This window comes from Bos taurus, chromosome 2 (genome assembly GCF_002263795.3).
Source record: "Bos taurus isolate L1 Dominette 01449 registration number 42190680 breed Hereford chromosome 2, ARS-UCD2.0, whole genome shotgun sequence".
Lineage (NCBI taxonomy): Eukaryota > Metazoa > Chordata > Mammalia > Artiodactyla > Bovidae > Bos > Bos taurus.
Window position 1 is genome coordinate 85,289,141 of NC_037329.1, and position 24,157 is coordinate 85,313,297.

Below are 24,157 nucleotides of genomic sequence, written 5' to 3' on the forward strand. Positions count from 1 at the left end.
TAACATACATACTCTGGTGGAATTTCTAGATCATATGTTAGTTCTACTTTTAGTTTTTTGAGGCACCACTATACCGTTTGCCATAGTAGCTACAACAATTTAACATTCCTACCAGCATTGCACTCAGGTTATCTTTTCTCCATATCCTTGTCAAAATTTGCTATTTGTCGTCTTTTGATGTCACATTCTGACAGGTGTGAGGTTATACCTCATTGTGGTTTCGATTTGCATTTCCCTGATGATAAGCAGTGTTGAGCACCTTTTCATATGCCTGTTGGCCCTCAGTATGTCTTCACTGGGAAGATGTCTGTTCAGGTTTTCTGATCATTTAAAAAATTTGGTTGTTTGGGATTTTTTTATATTGAATTGTATGAACTGTTTACATAGTTTGGATATTAACCACTTATCAGTCATAACATTTGAAAACATTTTCTCCTATCCAGTAGGTTGTCTTTTGATTTTGTCAGTGGTTTTCTTTGCTGTGCTAAGGCTTTTAAGCTCAATTATGTGTCATTTGTATATTTTTGCTTTTGTTTCCTTTTCCTTAAGAGACAGATCCCAGGAAAGATTGCTATAATATATGTCAAAGTGTGTTCTATATTTTCTTCTAGGAGTTTTATGGTTTCAAGTGTTACATTCAAGTCTAATCCATCTCAAGTTAATTTTTATAAATGGTATAAGTTAGTGGTTCAGTTTTCCAAGCACAGTTCAGTTCACTCAGTTGTGTCCAACTCTTTGCAACCCATGGACTCTCTGGATAAATCTGTCAGTTGATGCAAGAGGGGTGTTAAAAGTCCCATACTGTGATTGTATTGTCATTTTCTCCCTTTATGGCTGTTAATATTTGCTTTATATATTTAAATGCTCCTATTTAGATGTACCTGTTTAGGTATATATATGTTGGTGAACATAAATCCAATTCTTCTGTGGATCCCTTTGTCATTATATAATGCTGTTTGTCTTTTGTTGCAGACTTTGTTTTAAAGTCTGCTTTATCTGATATGCGTACTGCTACTTACCTTTTTTTCCTCTTCATTTACATGAACTATCTTTTCCGTCCTCTCACTTTGTGTGTGTGTCTCTGAGGTGAGTCTCTTGCAGACAGCATATAAATGGGTCTTGATTTTTATGCAGTCACCTACCCTATATATTTTGATTGGAGCATTTAATCCATTGATTTGATTGATAAGTGTGTACTTATTGCCATTTTGTTACAATGCCTCTGATCAACAACGTTCAGGTAACAAAAGACATACAATACATCTGTGGTCAATGATGCATTAAGTGTGCACTCCTCCCCACCCTCCGCAACAGCAGCCTTCACCCTAGTGTGGAGCTGCTTTGGGACAAGAGGGAAGAGCAGGAGCCTGTGGGCTGGGATGGTCCCCACATGTCAGTCAGAGTTTCAGTTTCAGCTCCTGCCCCACTACTATTACACACACTGGTTATGGTTACCCTCACCCTGTTCAGGCACAGGGCTGGTTTTGATCCAGCTCCATCTCCCCCAGTTGCTCACTCTCCTTGACAGTGCCAGCCTTTGCCCTAGTGGGGAGCTACTCCAGAGCAAGAGGGTCTGGAGCTGGTATCTGCTGTGGGCTCGGTCACCTGTTGGGGCCCCAGCCTAATTTCCATTGGTTTCCTCCACCTTGTTCCTAGGAGTAAGCATGCCTGTGTGTGCTCTTCAGGAGTGGGGTCTGTTCCTTACAACTCTCTGGTATGTCCCACTGATTTTCAAACCAGCTGCTGGGACTCATCTTTCCAGGTGTTGGTCCCCAGAACTGCGATTCCTAATATGTGGCATGAGCCCCAAAATCCCCAGGGAGGATCTCTGAACCTATGATATCGCTTTTTTTTTCTGTGTCTCTACTAGGGACACAAATCCTGACCTGATCACGTCTCCCTACCAAACTGTGTTTGTCTTTCTTTACAGCCTTGGTTGTAGACATCTTTCTCCAGGTTCATTTGTTTTTAATGAGAGCTGCTCCACATATAGATGTATTTTTGATTTATTTGTAAGGGTAGATGAGCTCAGTGTTGTCCTACTCCACCGTCTTGGTTTTTATCACATGTGTTTTCTTTTTTGCTGGATTTTTCTAACATTCCTAAAAAGAAATAATCCTGGAAATTAGGTCTCAAGGCAATGGACTTGACTTGAATGCATGATTCTTTAATTCAATGTTCTTTAATTTCATTGTTCTTTAATGTGGGTTTTGCCTCTGTAGTATCCACAGAGCAGGAAACTTGCCACTAATATAACTAAGTCTGCCTTAAACCAACTTTGGTAGAAACACTGAAGTCTGAATTAATGGTTCTTAGCTTCAGCTACACAATAGACTCCTCTGGGGAATTTTAAAAACACCACATGCTGGGAAGTGTATGATGTCTACCATTTATTTTCAAATGAATCATTAAAAAAAAATTAGTTTTTTACATACATTGAAGAAGTGATAGATGGATATATGATGAGCAAGTATAAGAATGTAAATGGTTAAATTTGGATGGCAGGTGTTTAAACACTATCAAAATAAAAGAGGAAAAATCCCCATGAAAAGGCTTGCACCCCAGAGCAATTAAATCAGAATCTCAAAGAGTACGTTATATAGGCTTTAATAGTTTTTAAAACTCCCCAGTGATTCCAATGTGCGATAGTTGCGCACCACTGGACTGAATGCTATGAAGCAATGTCTGGTTACGCTTGGCAGCCATAGAGCTGATAGAATAAGTAATCTCATTAGAGGCTTGCCACGTACCTCAGTGTTAATCTTATCTATTCAAGGGACTCAGCCATCAGGTTAGCAGACATGATCCAGGACAGAAACAGCAGGAGAGCTGTTTGACCACTATTTGCATGCTTTTAATTAATATTTTCTGGAGGCAATGATACATTTAAGTATAATCTATACTTGTGAAATCTTGCACAAGTCTTAATTTTCTTGAGTTTTATCTTACCTATGAAGTGAGCTGGGGAAGCACACCTCTCTTAATTTCTTTCTCACTAGAAAAGACTGTGTAACAGGCTGGATATATAGATTATTACAGGCACAAAAGAACTTTCTCCTTTGTGAAACTAATGGTCTCATAGAAACTATGGCCCATAATATTGACCTTCTTTTAGCTTTCCCAGGAGAAATGAAGTATATTTTTATGTGTGTGAGAAAAATCACAAACACTCATAGGCAACTTGAAGCCAAATTTTTTCTGGGCGTGGAATACATTTTAAGGTTTGTTAGTGAGTCTGATGTTACTTTTCTAACATTTTAAACCTCAGTTACACTTTTGAGATTATCCTTATAATCTTAAGGAAAATACATGCCTTTTTTCTGCCTGTATTCCTATAATAAGGGCCAAAGTGTTTTGATAGTCTTTGAAAGCTGAAACACTTTTGAAACTATTGATTCACTGGTGTTTTTATGTCAAGCTTTGTGTTGAAACACTGCAAAGATACTGATCTCATCAGCCCAAGGGAAAGTGCTCTTATATAGCCTATTGGTGGTGGTGGTGGTGTTGCTGTCATTACCCCTGAGCCACCAGGGAAGCCCATATAGCACATTACTCTTTTTAATTGAAATGTAGTTAATTTACGATCTTGTGTTAGTTTCTGGTGTGCAGCAAAGTGATTCAGTTATATATTCTTTTTCATATTATTTTCCATTACACTTTATTACAAGATACTGAATATAGTTCCCTGTTCTGTACAGTGGGACCTTGTTGTTTATCTGTTTTATACACAATAGCTTGAATTCTCCAATCCCAAACTCCTAAGTTAGCTGCCTCCTTCACTCTCCCTTTTGGTAACCATAAGTTTTTTTTTTTTTTTTTTTTTATGTTTTTATGCCTGTGAGTCTTGTTTCTGTTTTATAAATAATGTCATTTATATCATATTTGGCTCAAATGGTAGAGAATCTGCCTGTAATGTGGGATACCTGGGTTCGATCCCTGAGTTGGGAAGATCCCCTGAGAAGGGGAAGGCTACCCACTCCAGTATTCTTGCCTGGATAATTCCATGGACAAAGGAGCCTGGCAGGCTATAGTCCATGGGTTCTCAAAGAGTCAAACACAACCGAGTGACTTTAACTTTCATATCATATTTCAGATTCCACATATAAATATCAATGTTATTTTTCTTTTTCTGTCTGACTTCACATAGTTTGATAATCTCTAGGGTGATCCATGTTGCTACAAATGGCATTCTTTTGCTCTTTTTATGACTGAGTAATATTCCTCTCTGTGTGCGCATGTGTGTGTGTGTGTGTATGCATGCACCATATTCTTTATTCATCTGTTTATGGACATTTTGGTTGCTTTCATGTCTTGGCTATTGTAAATGATACATTATTCTTGCCAGGTAATCTAAAGAAAGAGCTGCATACTAAACATAATCAAAATAGTCTGTTTTCTCTCAATTGGATTATAATTAATTAAAATATTATGTATCAACCATATTAGATAAGAGATTGCATTTTTAAACTAATAATATAAATACTGGGTTTCAGGTGTTAATGTAGACTGTCAGAAACCGCTGCCTCACATTCAAACTTGATTTGATATTTGGTGCTGTATACTGTTACATTATCTAAATATGTCCAAATGTATTTATCCTTTATGTTAATGTATATTTAGGCAGTTTTCAATTGCTTACAAACAATGCTTGCATGATAAATTCTTATACATGTCTTTGTACTCACATCCAAAGAGTCTCTAACTATAATTCTTAGGAGAATTACTGGATTGTAGCAACCCACTCCAGTGTTCTTGCCTGGAGAATCCCAGGGACAGGGGAGCCTGGTGGGCTGCCATCTATGGGGTCACACAGAATCGGACACGAATGAAGCGACTTAGCAGCAACAGCAGCAGCCTGCCAATGTAGGAGACTTAAGAGACACCGGTTGGATCCCTGGGTCAGGAAGATCCCCTGGAGAAGGAAATGACAACGCCCTCCAGTATTCTTGCCTGGAGAATCCGGTGGACAGAGGAGCCTGGTGGGCTACAGTCCATAGGGTCACAAAGAGCCTGACACAACTGAAGTGATTTACCATGCATTCAGGGTGTACATAAATTGAATTTTACTAGACTCTCTCAAATTTCTCCTGAAAGTTTGGAAAGCAGTCTGTATAAGAGAATATAGAATGACAGTGTTATGAGTCTTATAAAGTAGATGAATCTCATAAAATAATACTACATGATGCTTTAAAAGTGAAAGTGTTAGTCACTCAGTGTTGTGTGACTACACTTGTGTCTGACTCTTTGTGACCCCAGGCTGTAGGACTGTAGACTGCCAGGCTCCTCTGTCCATGGATGTTTAAGGATACATTTATAATAAAATTATTTAAAAGGAATAGGAATGATAAACACCAAATTCAGGATAGTAGTAAACTGTAAAATGGCAGGAAGATATTTATTGGATTAGGCTACACAGAGGTATATTTGTATGTTTTATTCAAGTTGAGTGATGGATAGATGGGCTGTTACTATATAGGTCTGAAAGATTTCTATCACTTTTTTCCTTATCTTTAAATGTATGTCAGTTAGTGCTTTATGCTCACTCTAATCTACCCTCAATCTCATCACTCTTATACCAGCTGGATTCAAATATTATATTAGCTACTGGCCCTTTATTATAGGCAGCTGCTTTTATGATCTTAGTTTAAAGATTATTTAAGAGTTTTGTTTTAGTAAATCTTATTAAGCTATAACATACAGAAAAGTACACAAGGTACAGCTCATGAATTTTCACAAAGTAAAAGTATCCGTGTGACCAGCACTCAGAATAAGAAACAGAATGTTCCCAGAACTCATCTCATAACCTTTTTCAGTCACTGTCTCCCATGATGTTACTATCCATCATCTTGACTTCTATAGCCAGATTAGTTTTACCTGTTTTGAATTTTATATAATTGTTACAGAATATGCTTTTTGTGTCTTGTTTCTTTCACCCAGCATTGTAATTGAGAGATTCATCCATGTTGTCTGTTGTATTAATGCTTCTTTGGCTTGAATTGCTGCATGAAATTATATGAATATTATTAAGAGTTCTGTGCTGAAGTCATCACAGTTTTATGACTATATTATCATATTTCAAGTCAAAATACATAACTCTGGCAGTTCAGGTTGTTTCAGTTATGAAACTCAATCTAAACTATGAAGGTGCTAATATTATAGGCTTGTCCTACTTAATTTCTAATTTATTATATGTACTGAAAAAAAAAACCTAGGAAATTTCTTAATAGCATTCATTTAGAATGCTTGCACTAGAAAACACATAAAAATAAGTTTTTCTTTTCATCAATATCTTAGTTGTCTCACAGTTTCTTTTTTATTTTGGTCTGTCCTGTGCAGCACGTGGGTATAGTTCCCCGGCCAGGGATCGAACCTGCGCCCCATGCACTGGAAGCATGGAGTCCTGACTGCTGCTATATTTTTATAGTTTTATATTTCAAAAAATATATAAGAGGCAATAGGGGGGTAAGGAATTAAGTGGTACAGACTACTGTGCATAAAATATGCTACAAATATATACTGTATATCACATGAAATATAGCCAACATTTCATAATAACGGAATGGACTATAATCTTCCAAAATTGTGAATCACTGTGTTGCACACTTGAAACTTATATAATATTGTAAATCAGCTGTACCTCAATTTTTAAAAATACATATCTCTATATTTAGATCATTTGAAATAATAGGAGGAAATGACCTTGACCTAAATACTACTTTTCTGAGACTGCCTAATAACAAACACCCTCTTCCAACAACACAAGAGAAGACTCTATACATGGACATCACCAGATGGTCAACACTGAAATCAGATTAATTATATTCTTTGCAGCCAAAGATGGAGAAGCTCTATACAGTCAGCAAAAACAAGACCAGGAGCTGACTGTGGCTCAGACCATGAACTCCTTATTGCCAAATTCAGACTTAAATTGAAGAAAGTAGGGAAAACCACTAGACCATTCAGGTATGACCTAAATCAATCCCTTATGATTATACAGTGGAAGTGAGAAATAGATTTAAGGGTCTAGATGTGATAGATAGAGTGCCTGATGAACTATGGAATGAGGTTCGTGACATTGTACAGGAGACAGGGATCAAGACCATCCCCATGGAAAAGAAATGCAAAAAAGCAAAATGGCTGTCTGGGGAGGCCTTACAAACAGCTGTGAAAAGAAGAGAAGTGAAAAGCAAAGGAGAAAAGGAAAGCTACAAACATCTGAATGCAGAGTTCCAAAGAATAGCAAGAAGAGATAAGAACGCCTTCTTTAGCGATCAATGCAAAGAAATAGAGGAGAACAACAGAATGGGAAAGACTAGAGATCTCTTCAAGAAAATCAGAGATACCAAAGGAACATTTCATGCAAAGATGGGCTCGATAAAGGACAGAAATGGTATGGACCTAACAGAAGCAGAAGATATTAATAAGAGATGGCAAGAATACACAGAAGAACTGTACAAAAAGATCTTCACGACCCAGATAATCACGATGGTATGATCACTGACCTAAAGCCAGACATCCTGGAATGTGAAGTCAAGTGGGCCTTAGAAAGCATCACTACGAACAAAGCTAGTGGAGGTGATAGAATTTCAGTTGAGGTATTCCAAATCCTGAAAGATGATGCTGTGAGCAGTGGCCACAGAACTGGAAAAGGTCAGTTTTCATTCCATTCTCAAAGAAAGGCAATGCCAAAGAATGCTCAAACTACCGCACAATTGCACTCATCTCACACGCTAGTAAAGTAATGCTCAAAATTCTCCAAGCCAGGCTTCAGCAATATGTGAACTGTGAACTTCCTGATATTCAAGCTGGTTTTAGAAAAGGCAGAGGAACCAGAGATCAAATTGCCAACATCCGCTGGATCATGGAAAAAGCAAGAGAGTTCCAGAAAAACATTTATTTCTGCTTTATTGACTATGCCAAAGCCTTTGACTGTGTGGATCACAATAAACTGTGGAAAATTCTGAAAGAGATGGGAATACCAGACCACCTGATCTGCCTCTTGAGAAATCTGCATGCAGGTCAGGAAGCAACAGTTAGAACTGGACATGGAACAACAGACTGGTTCCAAATAGGAAAAGGAGTACGTCAAGGCTGTATGTTGTCACCGTTTATTTAACTTATATGCAGAGTACATCATGAGAAATACTGGACTGGAAGAAACACAAGCTGGAATCAAGATTGCCAGGAGAAATATCAATAACCTCAGATATGCAGATGATACCACCCTTATGGCAGAAAGTGAAGAGGAACTCAAAAGCCTCTTGATGAAAGTGAAAGAGGAGAGTGAAAAAGTTGGCTTAAATCTCAACATTCAGAAAACGAAGATCATGGCATCTGGTCCCATCACTTCATGGGAAATAGATGTGGAAACAGTGGAAACAGTGTCAGACTGTATTTTTCTGGGCTCCAAAATCACGGCAGATGGTGACTGCAGCCATGAAATTAAAAGACGCTTACTCCTTGGAAGGAAAGTTATGACCAACCTAGATAGCATATTCAAAAGCAGAGACATTACTTTACCAACAAAGGTTCGTCTAGTCAAGGCTATGGTTTTTCCTGTGGTCATATATGGATGTGAGAGTTGGACTGTGAAGAAGGCTGAGTGCCAAAGAATTGATGCTTTTGAACTGTGGTGTTGGAGAAGACTCTTGAGAGTCCCTTGGACTGCAAGGAGATCCAACCAGTCCATTCTAAAGGAGATCAGCCCTGGGATTTCTCTGGAAGGAATGATGCTAAAGCTGAAACTCCAGTACTTTGGCCCCCTCATGCGAAGAGTTGACTCATTGGAAAAGACTCTGATGCTGGGAGGGATTGGTGGCAAGAGGAGAAGGGGACGACAGAGGATGAGATGGCTGGATGGCATCACTGACTCGATGGACGTGAGTCTGAGTGAACTCCGGGAGTTGGTGATGGACAGGGAGGCCTGGCGTGCTGCGATTCATGGGGTCGCAAAGAATCGGACACGACTGAGCAACTGATCTGATCTGAATAAGCTGGCTATGGAAGCTATTTTTCATGGATTTAATGACATAGAAACATCAGATCTCTGAGGTAGCAGGATTTATTTGCTTCTATGTTCTTCCCCATTTGAATGTCCTGAATTAAAAATCCTTTTGAAAAAGAGACCGACTGCAAAAACTAAAGTGGCTTACAGATGCAAATATGCCATCTAACAAGTTTCAGAGCATTTTATTGAGTACCTTGAGGCTGGAGGTAGGGTAATTACCTGAGAAAAATTACCCACAAAAAATAGTGTGTGTTTTGCTTGAAGAGAGGCAAATTTAAAATTCTTTGAGTGTTTATCAGTACTTTTCCACTGAGTTCTAAGATTAACAGCAGTTTGCTTATATTTAAAATGAGAATAATTATTGCATCAAAACACACCTTTAGAGGCAGCCATTCTGATTCTGAACCTTAAGTGAAAACCACTTAATGGGGAGCCACACAACATGTTTTATGCTGTGTTGTTCAGTCACCAAGTCGTGTTCTACTCTTCATGACCCCATGGACTGCAGCATACCAGGCTGCACCATTTCCCAGAGTTTGCCCAAGTTCTCGTCCATTGCATTGGTGATGCCATCCAACCATCTCATCCTGTCACCCTTTTCTCCTTCTGCCTTCAGTCTTTCCCAGCATCAGGGTGTTTTCTAATTAGTTAGCAGTTCGCATCAGGTGGCCCAAAGTATTGAGCTTCAGCAGTAGTCCTTCCAATTAATATTCAGGGTTAATGTCCTTTAGGATCAACTGGTTTGATCTCCTTGCTGTCCAAGGGCTGTCAGGAGTCTTCTCCATCATGACAGTTTGAAAGCATAAATTTTTTGGCATTCAGCGTTCTTTATGGTCCAAATCTCAGATCTGCACATGTCTTACTGGAAAAACCCAAGCTTTGACTATATGGACCTTTGTCAGCAAAGTGATGCCTCTGCTTTTTAATACACTGTCTAGGTTTGTCATAGCTTTTCTTCCAGGGACCAAGCTTCTTTAATTTCATGGCTGCGGTCACTGTCTGCAGTGATTTTGGAGCCCAAGAAGAGAAAGTCTTTTCCCCTTCTAATTGCCATGAAGTGATGGGACTAGATGCTATGATCTTAAGGTTTTTTTTTTAATATTTTAAACTGGCTTTTTCACTCTCATCCTTCACCCTCATCAAGAGACTCTTTAGTTCCTATTTGCTTTCTGCCATTAGGGTGGTATCATCCACATATCTGAGGTTGTTGATATTTCTCCCAACAATCTTGTTTCCAGTTTGTAACTCATCCAACCCAGCATTTCTCATAATGTGCTCTGGTATAAGTTAAATAAACAGGGTCACAGTAAACAGCCTTGTCATCCTCCTTTCTCAATCTTGAACCAGTCAGTTGTTCCATACAAGGTTCTGACTTTTGCTTATTGACCAGCATATAGGTTTCTCAGGAGACAGATAAGATGATCTGGTATTCGCATCTCTTTAAGAGTTTTCCACAGTTTGTTATGATCCACACAGTCAAAGACTTTAGCATTGTCAGTGAAACAGAGGTAGATGTTTTTCTGGAATTCCCTTGCTTTTTCTATGATCCAGCAAATGTTGGCAATTTGATCTCTGGTTCCTCTGCCTTATCTGTATCCAGCTTGGACATCTGGAAGTTCTCAGTTCACACAATGCTGAATCCTAGCATGTAGGATTTTGAGCCATAACCTTACTAGCATGAGAGATGAGGGCAGTTGTCCGGTGTTTTGGACATTCTTCAGTACTGCCCTTCTTGGGAATTGGGACGAAGATTGACCTTTTCCAGTCCTGTGGCCACTGCTGGGTTTTCCAAACTTGCTAACATGTTGAGTGCAGCACTTTGATGCTGGAATTTGATCACCTCCACTAGGTTTATAGGTTTTTTTCTGGGTTTGGGTGACTGACCACACCATTGTGGTTATCTGGGTCATTAAGATCTTTTTTGTTCAGTTCTCTGTATTCTTTCCATCTCTTCTTGATCTCTTCTGCTTTTATTAGGTCTTCACCATTTCTGTCCTTTATTGTGCCCATTTTTGGATGGAAATATTTCTTTGATATATCCAATTTTCTTGAAATCTTTACTTTTTCCCCTTCTGTTGTTTTCCTCTTTTTCTTTGCATTGTTCATTGAAGAAGGCCTTCTGTCTCTGCTATTCTGTGGAACTCTGCATTCAGTTGGGTGTACCTTTCTCTTTCCCCCTTGCTTTTCATTTCTCTTCTTTCTTCAGCTATTTGTAAATCCTTCTCAGACAACCGCTTTGCCTTCTTGCTTTTCTTTTTCTTGAGGATGGTTTTGTTTGGTGCCTCTGTACAGTGTTATGGACCTCTGTCCGTAGATCTTCAGGCACTCTGTTTACTAGATCTGGCCCCTCGAATCTGTTTGTCACCACTGCTCTGTATTCATAGGGGACTTGACTTAAGTCATACCTGGGCTGGCCTAGTGTGTTTTCCCACTTTTAGTTTAGGCCTGAATTTTTCTATGAGACACTAATGATCTGAGCCACAGTCAGCTCCAGGTCTTGTTTATGGTGACTGTCTACAGTTTCTCCATCTTTGGCTACAAAGAATGAAATCACTCAGATTTCGGTATTGACCATTTGGTGATGTCCATGTGTAAAGTTGTTTTATACTGTACACTGTGGAAAAGAGAAACAGAAACAGGCAAAGATGAGAGAAAAGAGGATTCTGCTGATGAAACGAGAGATTTCCTGAGACAAAATGTGTTTTCATGTAGCCTTTCCAAAAAAAGTTAATATTAGCACTCAAATTTTAACAGTTTTTAAACATAATCGGTAGCTACAACCAAGAGGAGTATGCCCTTCACAGGTGGGAAATAAAAGATTGCAAGAGAGGAAGAAATTTATTTAAAAATTCTGGATGAAACTTTTTCCGATTCAGAGATAGGCTTAGTAATGTTATTTGCATGAGAGGATTGGAAATAAGAGGAAGAAAACAGAGAAATACACAATTTGGAAATTTGTATGTAAATATTAATGACTCACTTCCCCAAATGGAGCTTGCCAGGTGGCACTAATGGTAAAGCACCTGCCTGCCAATGCAGGAGGAGTAAGAAACTAAGACTCAGTCTTTGGGTTGGAAAGATCCCCCTGGAGGAGAACATGGCAACCCACTCCAGTATTCTTGCTTGTGGAGAATCCCATGGACAGAGGAGCCTGCCGGAGGTCCATAGGATCCCAGAGAGTTGGACAATACTGGAACAACTTAGCATGCACAGTCCCCCAAATAATCATCATCTTTAAAGATATGAATAGTCAGCTTTATGAGTTCGTTTTCAAATATAATTAAGCCTATAAGAATTCTGTTAATTCAGCTTTTATAATTCTCTGTTGATAAAACACAAAACTCTGTCTCCTCCTTACATACTGATAATTCTAATTATTTGTACTCAGAAGGGTTTCAGAGTGCTAGATACCACAATTCCTTTAAAACAGAAATGAAAATACATTGCCCACAAAGTCTCACTGTTATGTTCATGAACTGTGTTAATTTGTAGTTTCCATAAGTGCCGTAAACCAAATGAATTATATCAATACTTATATATGGCTACAGCCTACTTTTATTTGTTGAAGTATTTTAGTTGACATAGAATCATTGAAAAATGTAGGCTTGCTTTCTTAAGAATTTGCTGTGATTTTTTTCGCCAAAATTCTTGGCCTTTTTTAAAAAAAAAAAACTTTTTTTAAGTGTATATATCTATCTGTTTCATCAGCAAGGCTTATTTTATTGCTCTTCTATTTTTTTCCTCTAGACAAAAGTTAAGCAGCTAGAAGAACAACTGCATTCTCTTACTGAAACCAGTTCACAGAATGATCATCTACGCAAGTTGAATAAGGCACTAGAAGGCAAATATGCTCAGGTGTGATTAATAGCTACAAAACAGATTGCTTTTATGTTTTGATTAGCTTTTAAGAAACAGGCCTTTCTCCCCACCTCACCATACAAGCCCAGGAAGATGAATATTCTCTCACTGTACTCCATTTAACAAACATTTTTTAAAACACCCTCTATGTACAAAGTTCCACTTAATCCTAGAGGATTTCGGAAAGATGCCAGAATCAGGATTGGGACATTCAGCTTGCTTATGCTCTAACTGGAGGATTAGGAATGTACTCAGTAGATTTTATTATAGAAGATTATGACTTTCGGAAACAAAATAGATTGTATTGGGAGCATCCTTAGGGAGCATTATTATGATGAAAGCATCACGAATCATGTTGTTCATAGAGGAAGTGGGTTTTTTTGATGTGAGCCTTAAAAGTTTTGGCAGATGCGAGGAACAAGTATCTTTGATTTTTTAGTTATAGGCAAAGACAGAACTTGGTGCCAGCATGACCCACAGCAGTGCACTTGAAAGAGGTATTAGTAATGAAGGTGCTTGCTTGTCAACATGGTGGCTGTTGAGACTGAAAACCTGTCATAGGTCACAGAATACTTTTAACAGATGAAGAGAAAATTAGACAGATAAGGTATATAAAACCTTATATATGATGTGGGGAAAAGGCATTTGTTGTTGATGTTTGGAGTGCCCTCTTCCCACAAAGGACAATTTGGCTTTATTTACCTTTAGTGAAGAAAACAATCCAGGATTATGTGTTAGTAAAAAAAAGTGATTCATTTCAGTGATGTACAGTTTACCACATTATCTGTTTAATTCTTAACACTCAGTGTTAGCATGTGTAATGTCTGTGTCTATAATGTTTGTGTATGTTATACCTCTGGTAACCAAGGAACTAGAATGTGTCTTCAGATGGAATGCTGCTAGCGTTCTAACCATCTGACTACACTGGTAAAGGGGGCTTCATTAGATACGCTTTCTTTCTTCACTAGGACATACTTCATTCTGGTTATTTTTTTTATTCTGAAAGCAAAGGAACACATTCCTAAGTATATTTTCCATCACAGCTTTGTTTAGAACATTGTGCTGTTTCTCCCAGTAAACGGGGCATTCACTGAAAAATAATCCTAGGTTTAGTTGATTTGTTTTTCTCAATTGGTGATGCCTCCAAGAAGAAGGAAATCTCCAGAGAGGCCTGCTTCTTCGAAATTCCTTGAAAGCTATAGGCCTCCTGTAAACAGCGTCAAGGAACGAACTTCCTCGGTTGGTTTGCCCAGTGTTGTGCCAAACCCCACACGCCGTGTGACCTTTGCACCTGCCCTGACTTCTGTGAGGTCTTCTCAGGAGATTGGAGACTCTCGGATCTCTCTAAAGACTCTTTTGAATGCCATTAAAACCATGGAGGGAAGACTAGAAGGTAAAATAGACATTCTTGCCTCAAGACCATTAATAAATGATGAGTCACCAAATTTTCTTAATCGAGATTCGGTAAGTGAAGACTAGAAATCATAACGAAATTTCAGATTTATACAACAATGAAGAAAAGTAGTAACATCTAGAGAGATAAAGTTTAGAGATGTGCGTACTAACAAGGAAACAAGCTTCTTCACAAACAGGATAGACTAATGTAGATTGAAACCATCATTCTGGCTATCTCATACTTTTTCTTTTGGACACAGAAATGTCCAATTTGCCTTAACACTAACCATTGAGATTTTTTAAATCTAATTTTCTATTTCTTAAAAATGAGTATGTTAATAATCTTAACATTTACAGTAAAATGTCTGGATAAAGGCTGATTTTAAAGTAGAAGTACATAAATAGGAGCCCTAATATATTGGATGCTGGCATATATTTCCCCCAAAAAACTTACTAGAGCATCTATCTTTGTTTCCTATTTAAAAACAGAAAGTACTATAACTTGTCTTTAGAGTTAACTAATGTTTAGATACTTTTGTTAAGTACTTTAGCTAGCGGCCTTTTCATATTTATATAAACACTGGTAAAACTATAAAAACTATGTTCTTCCTAATGTATTTTTCCCATTCAATAGGTTTTAAAACGTCTAAGTTAGCATCTTTTATACTATGCTTGGATCCCTACAGAAAAAGTATTTTAATTGTTACACGTTAAAACTTATAGGGAAGTATAATGTTGAGGGAGATGTGGGGGAAAAGCATTCTTTGTTGATGTTTGGAGTGCCTTCTTCCCACAAAGGACAATTTGGCTTTATTTACCTTTATTTCTTGGGCTTCCCTGGTGGCTCAGATGGTAAAGAATCTGCCTGCAATGTAGGAGACCCAGATTCAATCCCTGAGTCTGATCCCTGGGTTGGGAAGTTCCGCTGGAGAAGGGAATGGCTATACCCAGTCCAGTATTCTTGCCTGGAGAATTCCATGGACAGAGGAGCCTGGCAGGCACAATTCATGGGGTTGCAACACAAAAATCAAACACAATTGAGTGACTAACACTTTCACTTTTTCACAGAGGAGCCTGGTGGCCTAGTCAATGGGGTCACAAAGAGTCGGACATGACTGAAGGGACTTAGCACACACACACACATTATATAAGGTGTATTAAGATATATAAATATATATATCTTCAGATACATAAGATATACAAATATCTTCAGATATTTAAATACAGATATATGAATATCTCCGGAGAAGGCAATGGCACCCCGCTCCAGTACTCTTGCCTGGAAAATACCATGGATGGAGGAGCCTGGTAGGCTGCAGTCCATGGGGTTGCTAAGGGTCGGACACGACTGAGTGACTTCCCTTTCACTTTTCACTTTCATGACTTGGAGAAGGAAATGGCAACTCACTCCAGTGTTCTTGCCTGGAGAATCCCAGGGACCGGGGAGCCTGGTGGGCTGCCGTCTATGGGGTCACACACAGTCGGACACGACTGAAGTGACTTAGCAGCAGCATATGAATATCTTAATCATAACATATTTTAGGTTAAAACAAGATTCAGAAGAGTGTACAAAATATTTCACTATTTGTGTGCAAAAGGGTTGGGAGGATGAAGAATATATACATATGTGTTCACCTTTGCAAAGAGTATCTCTAAAATGAATTGTAATAAATTGGCAATGTTATTTTCAAGAAAGGGAACTGGGTGGCTGGGAGATTTTTCACGGTATCAAAAGGATAAAGCGAAAAATCTCTCAGCCAAAGCAAAAGTGGACAAAGGATGGTCTTTTCAGCAAGCAGTGCTGAAGCAATTGCATATCACATGCAAAAACAAAAAACAAAGTACCTTTGATCTGTACCTCCTACCGTATATAAAAATTATCTCAAAATGGGTAACAGCCTTAAAGATAAAACCTAAAACTAAAACTTTCAGAAGAAAACATTGGAAGAAAGCTTTGTAATCTTGAATTACACATAGATTTCTTAGATTTGACATCAAAAGCATGATCCACAAAGGAAAAAAAAAAAGAAATGACAGCTTATGCTCTTCAAAGACATTGTTAAGAAAATGAAATAAACTACAGGCTGGGAGAAGAAACAATTGCAAATCACATATGAGATGAAAGTGTTGTCTCCAGAATTTATTAAAATCACAAAACTCAGTAAGAAGGAAGGAGAAGGCAGTGACATCCCACTCCTTGCCTGGAAAATCTCATGGACGGAGAAGCCTGGTAGACTGCAGTCCATGGGGTCACTAAGAGTCGGACACGACTGAGCGACTTCACTTTCACTTTTCACTTTCATGCATTGGAGAAGGAAATGGCAACCCACTCCAGTGTTCTTGCCTGGAGAATCCCAGGGACAGAGGAGCCTAATGGGCTGCCGTCTATGGGGTCACACAGAGTCAGACACGACTGAAGAGATGCAGCAGCAGCAGCAGCAGCAGTAAGAAGGAAGCAATTTGGGAAAAGAAGAGGCAAAGTACTTGAACATATATTTCACTAAAAAGATATATGGATATAAGTAAGAACTTGAAAAGATGTTAAACATCAGGCATTAGGGAAATGCAAATTAATACTGCGGTGAGATGCTGCCTCACACTATTGTGTGTTTGTGTTCAGTCATGTCCGACTCTTTATACCCCATGAACTACAGCCCTCTAGGCTTCTCTGCCCATGGAATTTTCCAGGCTAGAATGCTGCAGTGGGTTACCAGACAGTAAAGAATCTGCCTGTAACGTGAGAGACGCAGGTTTGATCCCTGGATTGAGAAGATCCCCTAAGAAGGAAATGGCGGTCCACTCCAGTATTCTTGCCTGGAGAATTCCATGGACAGAAGAGCCTGGTGAGGGTTACAGTCTATGGAGTCACAAAGAGTCAGACACAACTGAGTGACTAACACTTTCACTTTCACCTCCAGGGGATCTTCTGGACCCAGGGATCAATCCACATCTCTTGCGTCTCCTGCCTTAGCAGGCAGATTCTAATGCCACCTGGGAAGCCCACCACATACTATTAGAATGTTTAAAATTGAAAAACTGATCGTACCGAGTGTTAGTGAAGCTATGGAGGAGCTCTCATACATTGTTGAAGGGAGTGTAAAATCAACCATTTTGGAAAATAGTTTGGTAGCTTCTTTAAAAGTGAAACGGGACTTCCCTGGTGGTCCAGTGGCTAAGATTCTGCAGTCCTAATGCAGGGGTGCTGGGTTCCATCCCTGGTCAGGGAACTAGATCCTACATGCCGCAACTAAGACCTGGGGCAGCCAACTTTTTTTCAAATGAAACATATTACTACCATATGACCTATCTCTTCCACCTCTATGTATTTACCAAAGATGAATGAAAGTTTATATCTACAAACTGTATACAGCTGCTCAAAGCAGTTTTATTTGCACTACCTTAAAACTGTCACTTCATGGCAAATAGATGGGGAAACAGTGACAGGCTTTATTTTCTTGGGCTCCAGAATCACTACAGATGGTGACTGCAGCCATAAAATTAAAAGATGCTTTCTCCTTGGAAGAACAGCTATGACAAACCTAGACAGCATATTAAAAAGCAGAGACATTACTACTTTGCTGACAAAGGTCCATATAGTCAAAGCTGTGTTTTTTCCAGTAGTCATGTACACATGTGAGAGCTAGACAATAAAAAAGGCTGAAGGCCAAAGAATTGATGCCTTCAAACTGTGGTATTGGAGAAGACTCTTGAGAGTCCCTTGGACAGCAAGGAGATCAAACCAGTCAATCCTAAAGGTAATCAACCCTGAATGTTCATTAGGACTGATGTTGAAGCTTCAATACTTTGGCCACCTGATGTGAAGAGCCAACTCATTGGAAAAGACCCTGATGTTGGGAAAGGTTGAAGGCAGGAGAAGGGAATGACAGAGGATGAGATGGTTGGATGGCATCACTGACTCAATGGACATGAGTTTGAGCAAGCTCCAGGAGATGGTGAAGGACAGGGAAGCCTGGCATACTGCAGTCCATAGGGTTGCAAAGAGTCGGACACTAGTGAGCGACTGAACAGAACAGAAAACTGGAACAACTCCAGTGTCTAGCAGAATACTGTTCAGCAACAGGAAGGAAGAACTATTGATACATGCAGAAGATTGAGTGAATCTTAACTGTGCTGAGTAAAACAAACCATTCCAAAATGAGTACAGTATGTCCTCTACATATGAACCTTCAAGTTGTGAACTTTCAAACTTGCATTCACGTGTCCAATCATGAAGGTTAGTTCTATTTGAGGCGGCACAGGATTCGAATGTAGACTGGTACTTGAAGTCTGCAGCAGCTGTTCAGAATACAGTCCAGTTCAGTTCAGTTGCTCAGTCATGTCCGACTCTGTGACCCCATGGACTGCAGCACGCCAGGCCTCCCTGTCCATCACCAACTCCTGGACTTTACACAGACTCATGTCCATGAGTTGGTGATGCCATCCAACCATCTCATCCTCTGTCATCCCCTTCTCCTCCCTCCTTCAGTCTTTCCCAGCATCAGGGTCTTTTCCAATGAGTCAGTTCTTCGCATCAGGTGGCCAAAGTATTGGAGTAGCAGCTTCAGCATCAGTCCTTCCAATGAATATTCAGGACTGATTTCCTTTAGGATGGACTGGTTGGATGTCCTTGCAATCCAAGGGACTCTCAAGAGTCTCCTCCAACACCACAGTTCAAAAGCATCAATTTTTTGGCACTCAGCTTTCTTTATAGTTCATCTCTCACATCCATACATGACTTCTGGAAAAGCTATAGCTTTGACTAGACGGACCTTTGTTGGCAAAGTAATGTCTCTGCTTTTTAATATGCTATCTAAGTTGGTCATAACTTTTCTTTCAAGGAGCAGCATTTTTTAATTTCATGGCTGTGCTACCAGAGTCCAGTGCTACCAAAGAGCTATACGACCTTGTAGCTCAGATGGTAAAGAATCTGCCTACAGTGCAAGAGACCTTGGTTGTATCCCTGGGTCAGTAAGATACTCGGGAGAAGGGAATGGCAACCCACTCCAGTATTCTTGCCTGAAGAATCCCATGAAAAGAGGAGCCTGCCAGGCTACAGTCCATGGGATCACAAAAAGTCAGATACGACTGAGTGACTAACACTACCCAGATGTCATTGGATCATTTTTTCAAGAGGGTAGCTGGAAATGAATCTAGCAAGTAACCAGAACCTGTGCCATCAGTGTCAGGCATGAGTGAAATTGCAGTTTGCCCTCTGTCTCCTCTTGCTGATGATCCTGCAACTCTTAACCATCTCCCACCTCCACTCCCTCTTCCAATCAGTTCTCACCTGGTGCCAGTCAGCCCTGTATGCCAGTTGTTGTACCGCTGTACTTTTCAAGGTACTGTACTTTAAGGTTAAAAGTATTTTTTGTTTGCTTGTTTTTTATGTATTGTCTGAAAAGTATTATAAACTTATTAAAGTACAGTACTACATAGCTGGTTGTGTTAGTTGGGTACCTAGACTAACAGTTAGACTTAAGAACAAATTTGAACTTATGAGCACATTCTTAGAACAGAACTCATTTATATGTAGGGGATTTACTGTACATAAAATACTTCATTTATATAAAATTCTAGGAAATAAAAATGACAGAAAATAGGTCAGTGGAGGCCTTGGGTGGACATGTAGGAACAGGGAGAGAGAGAACGGGTTGATTACTAAAAGACATAGGGGAAGTTTGGAGATAATGGAAATTGTTCATTATTGTGATGATTTTAAGAGTTTATACATATTTCAAAATTGTACATGTTAAATGTACACAGCTTACTGTTTGTCAGCTATATCCCAGTATGGCTGCTTTTAAAAATGCTAATTTTTGTATAAGTAATTATTTTAAAGTATTTAAAATGACATTCTTGAAATGAGAAAAACAGTAAAGATGATAACAAGTTAGTGGTTGCCAAGGAACATGGAATGGATTTGGGGAGGACATGAACAAAAGAAACAGTACAAGAGAGCTCTTCGTGGCAGTGGAGCAGTTCTGCGTCTTGCCTGTGGTGGTGGTCACCAGAATACGTGCGTGCCATCAGATTACACAGTTATATGCATGTGTGCATACACAGAGGAATGCAGGTTAAAGAATGGCGAAAACTGCAACTTTTGTAGTCCTGTTAATCTGATTAACAATCATGTAAGATTGTGAAGATGTAAAGATGTCATTATTAGAAGCAGGGTGAAGAGTGCATGGGGACTGTCAGTAATTTTGTAACATCCTGTGAGTCTATAATTATTTTAAGATAAAATCTTTTTTTTTTTTTTTTAAAGAGTAGTATTTAAGATAGTATGATGATCTGAAATTATTGTATAGATACACTGAAAGTGTTTCAGGGATATAAAATTGTAATACTTTTAATTAGGATTAGAACACTATTTAGAACACTTTTATAACTATTTTCTTGACACTATTTGATACTTATTCATCTGCTTTTATTATGTATTTTGTTAATTTACATCATATTTTCAAATTCTGTGATAACCAGTTTTCTCCCCCAGTTTTCATCTTACCATCAGAGGTTTTTTTTGTGTGTTTTTTTTTAGTATTTTAAAGCTTTTATTGGTATGTATATAGTTTATTTATAGTGTTATGTTAGTTTCTGGTGTACAGCAAAGTGAATCAGTTATACATATATCCACTCTTTTCCCATTAGGTCATTACAGAGTATTGAGAAGAGTTCCTTGTGCCATATAATAGCCATCATAATCACAGTCTTATCTCCCATGTCCCTCATTCCAGGCTTTTCATATTGACATATATATTAGAGATTTGCACATGTTTATTAAATTTTTTTTTCCTTTGTAGTTTTAAGGGGAAAAACAGCTACTAGAGCTAGTTTTTTTTTTTTTTTTGCAATTATAGATAAGCATATTTAATTAAATAAGCATATTTAATTTAACATTTTAAGTTTGGCTTCTAAATTGCTGTGTCTTATTCTAACCAGAGCTTCCCTTATGGCTCAGATGGTAAAGAATCCACCTGCAATACAGTAGGTCTGAGTTTAATCCCTGGGTTGGGAAGATCCCCTAGAGAAGGAAATAGCTACCCACTCTAGTATTCTAGCCTGGAGAATCCCCATGGACACAGAAGCCTGGCAGGCTAACAGTCGGTGGGGTCGTAAAGAGTCAGACAAGACTGAGAGACTAAGCACAGGACATTCTAACTGCTGACTGATCATGCTTTGAGAAAGTCATTTATTATCGTTTCTTTCTTTCTGCTAAGGTGAAATCCCTTCTTGAAAAGAATGAAGAGGAGCTTTCACAAGCAGTGAAGGGTCGTGATGCAGCCCTGAAAGAGAGTCAGAAGTTGAAAGGGGACCTTGAAACTCTGGAGGACAGAGAGAACAAGAAGGTAAGACATCAACCCCTTTGTGAACTGTGTAACTGACATGAAGCGCTTCTAAAATTTTTATGAGCCATATTCTTTCATTTCTTGTTACCTTTAGTTTAAAAAAAAACAGAGGATTGATCAGATGAGAATTTTCTTTTACAAAAGATAAATTTAGAAAAACTTTAAAATACTTCCCTTAAAAATAGATGATTTAACTCACAGTGTGTTTTTTTTTTTCTTTCTTAATCAAAAGTCTATTTTTTTTTGTTGAAACACATCTGACCTTGGTAATAATAACCACCTACTTATGTCTTATTAATGTGATAGAACATTGTTATGATTCTATGTTAAATTACCAAATGCTTTCTGCTTAACAGTGTATGTTCTCGGTGGGAGGAGAGGTCACATCCCAGACTCCTTCCCCTCTGAAGAGGGCTGTGACTTACACCATTCTTCCGTGGCTCCCACTCTCCCTTATGTTCTTTTTTCCCTCAGATAATTCTGATGGGCTTCGGAGGTGTTATCATCTTCTGAGCCCATGGTAAGATTAGCTGAGCAGGGCCTGTAAGGGCCACCCTGGGACTACCTCGAGACCCAAGAAGTTGTCGGTCCTTATGTCTCTAGTTAATACTGATGTGTGTGCTAGGATATGATAATAGTCAGGAAGCACTGCAGAGTTTTTCATTGGAGCCATAGGATCTGGGGTTTAGTTTTCTTTTTCTCAAAGTCAGAATAACTTAATAAAATAAAAATAAAATATACTTTAAAGCAATTATCCTCCAATTAAAACATAGTAGAAGCATACCTCACACCTATCTGTGGGAAATTTCTGTGGAATTGTAAATGAATTTAAGAACAATTTTATATTCTCTTGTTTATTTAAATAAAACTGCTTTGATTACAAAAGAAAAAATATATATTTATATATACACACACACTTATTCCTCTTAGCATTGTACCAGACCTGGTTTCGATACTCTTCTAGCAGTCACAGGACTCCGCGGCAGAAGAATAACTAGACCGGATCAAAATATTGTCTTATTTCGTCTTCTGTTAGGTAGGAAACTTTCAGCGACAACTGGCAGAAGCCAAAGAAGACAACTGCAAAGTGACGATCATGTTGGAGAATGTGTTGGCTTCTCACAGTAAGATGCAAGGTGCTCTGGAAAAAGTGCAAATAGAGCTTGGCCGGAGGGATTCAGAGATCGCAGGCCTCAAGAAAGAAAGGTACCAGAGATTATTTTTGTCTTTGTACTTGTATTTTTCTGCTGTGTTGTAGTAAGGAACAGTGTGTGATCAAGAAACAGTCACTTTATGTTACTTCCTTTGTGAAAAAAGTAGTAAAATGGTATTTAATTTTATTTTATTTTTAAACTTTACATAATTGTATTAGTTTTGCCAAATATCAAAATGAATCCACCACAGGTATACATGTGTTCCCCATCCTGAACCCTCCTCCCTCCTCCCTCCCCATACCATCCCTCTGGGTTGTCCCAGTGCACTGTCCCCAAGCATCCAGTATCGTGCATCGAACCTGGACTGGTGACTCGTTTGATACATGATATTTTACATGTTTCAATGCCATTCTCCCAAATCTTCCCACCCTCTCCCTCTCCCACAGAGTCCATAAGGCTGTTCTATACATCAGTGTCTCTTTTGCTGTCTCATACACAGGGTTATTGTTACCATCTTTCTAAATTCCATATATATGCGTTAGTATACTGTATTGGTGTTTTTCCTTCTGGCTTACTTCACTCTGTATAATAGGCTCCAGTTTCGTCCACCTCATTAGAACTGATTCAAATGTATTTAAAGAATTAGCAAATTTGGGAGAATCTGGAATTATAAAAATGATATCCAAAAATTCACAGATTTTGTAGTGGTGTAAATGAATATGTATTCCAGCAATTCATGTGATACATGCTGTCTTATCCTTGCTGTTTTCTACACCATTTAAATCTGCCCTTGGGTCTACAGAATAGTAATTGTCAGATTATTAAAGCCAGGCATCTACTTCATTTTGAATTAATTATCCATTTATTAGTATACTATTTAATTATTTTAGAGGAATCATTGTGAGAACTGCTTTCAGCTATAAGAAAACTCCTTTGAATGTTTCAAAAATTATATGCATATTTCCAGTTTAGGTTAATGAACAAATGGTTTGAGTTTAATAAGGCCTGTAAGTATAATGTATTACTGGTACATATTGCCTCTGTGTTATGGGAGAATTAATGACTTTTATATTCTTCATCATGCTAATTTTTTTTTTTTTTATGTTATGAATCAGTGTTACCTCTGAACTTAAAGAAATCAAGGGGATGGTATTAAAAAACAGTTTACTGTTCACAGTACAATTCTAGGTAAAAAGCAGAAATCTCAAGAGTAAGCCAGTCCATCTAGAGGTGATACATTTTTGTGCCAGTGATATATATAGAGAGAGAGTATAAAATTACCAGCTTTTAACTTAGTCATTAACATGTCCTGATAGTTTGATATACCAAGAAGAATTGAATCATAGAGATGGGACAAATTTTCAATCCCCAGGAGAATTAGTCTCTTACTCTGATGC

At 38.5% G+C, this 24,157-nt stretch overlaps 1 protein-coding gene across 5 annotated transcripts in view; it reads left to right on the forward strand.

The window, feature by feature from the left end:
- CCDC150 (coiled-coil domain containing 150) overlaps positions 1-24,157 on the forward strand; it is an 86,122-nt gene that overhangs the window by 47,080 nt on the left and 14,885 nt on the right. For 3 of the 5 annotated variants that reach the window (XM_024981182.2, XM_059878684.1, XM_059878691.1), the window contains 3 exons: positions 12,755-12,862; positions 21,478-21,606; positions 22,643-22,812. In XM_024981182.2, coding sequence (XP_024836950.1) covers positions 12,755-12,862; positions 21,478-21,606; positions 22,643-22,812 — 407 coding nt within the window. Of the gene's footprint in view, positions 1-12,754; positions 12,863-12,893; positions 14,330-21,477; positions 21,607-22,642; positions 22,813-24,157 lie in introns of those variants that run through there. The other 2 variants (XM_024981187.2, XM_059878688.1) reach the window with 2 other exon arrangements.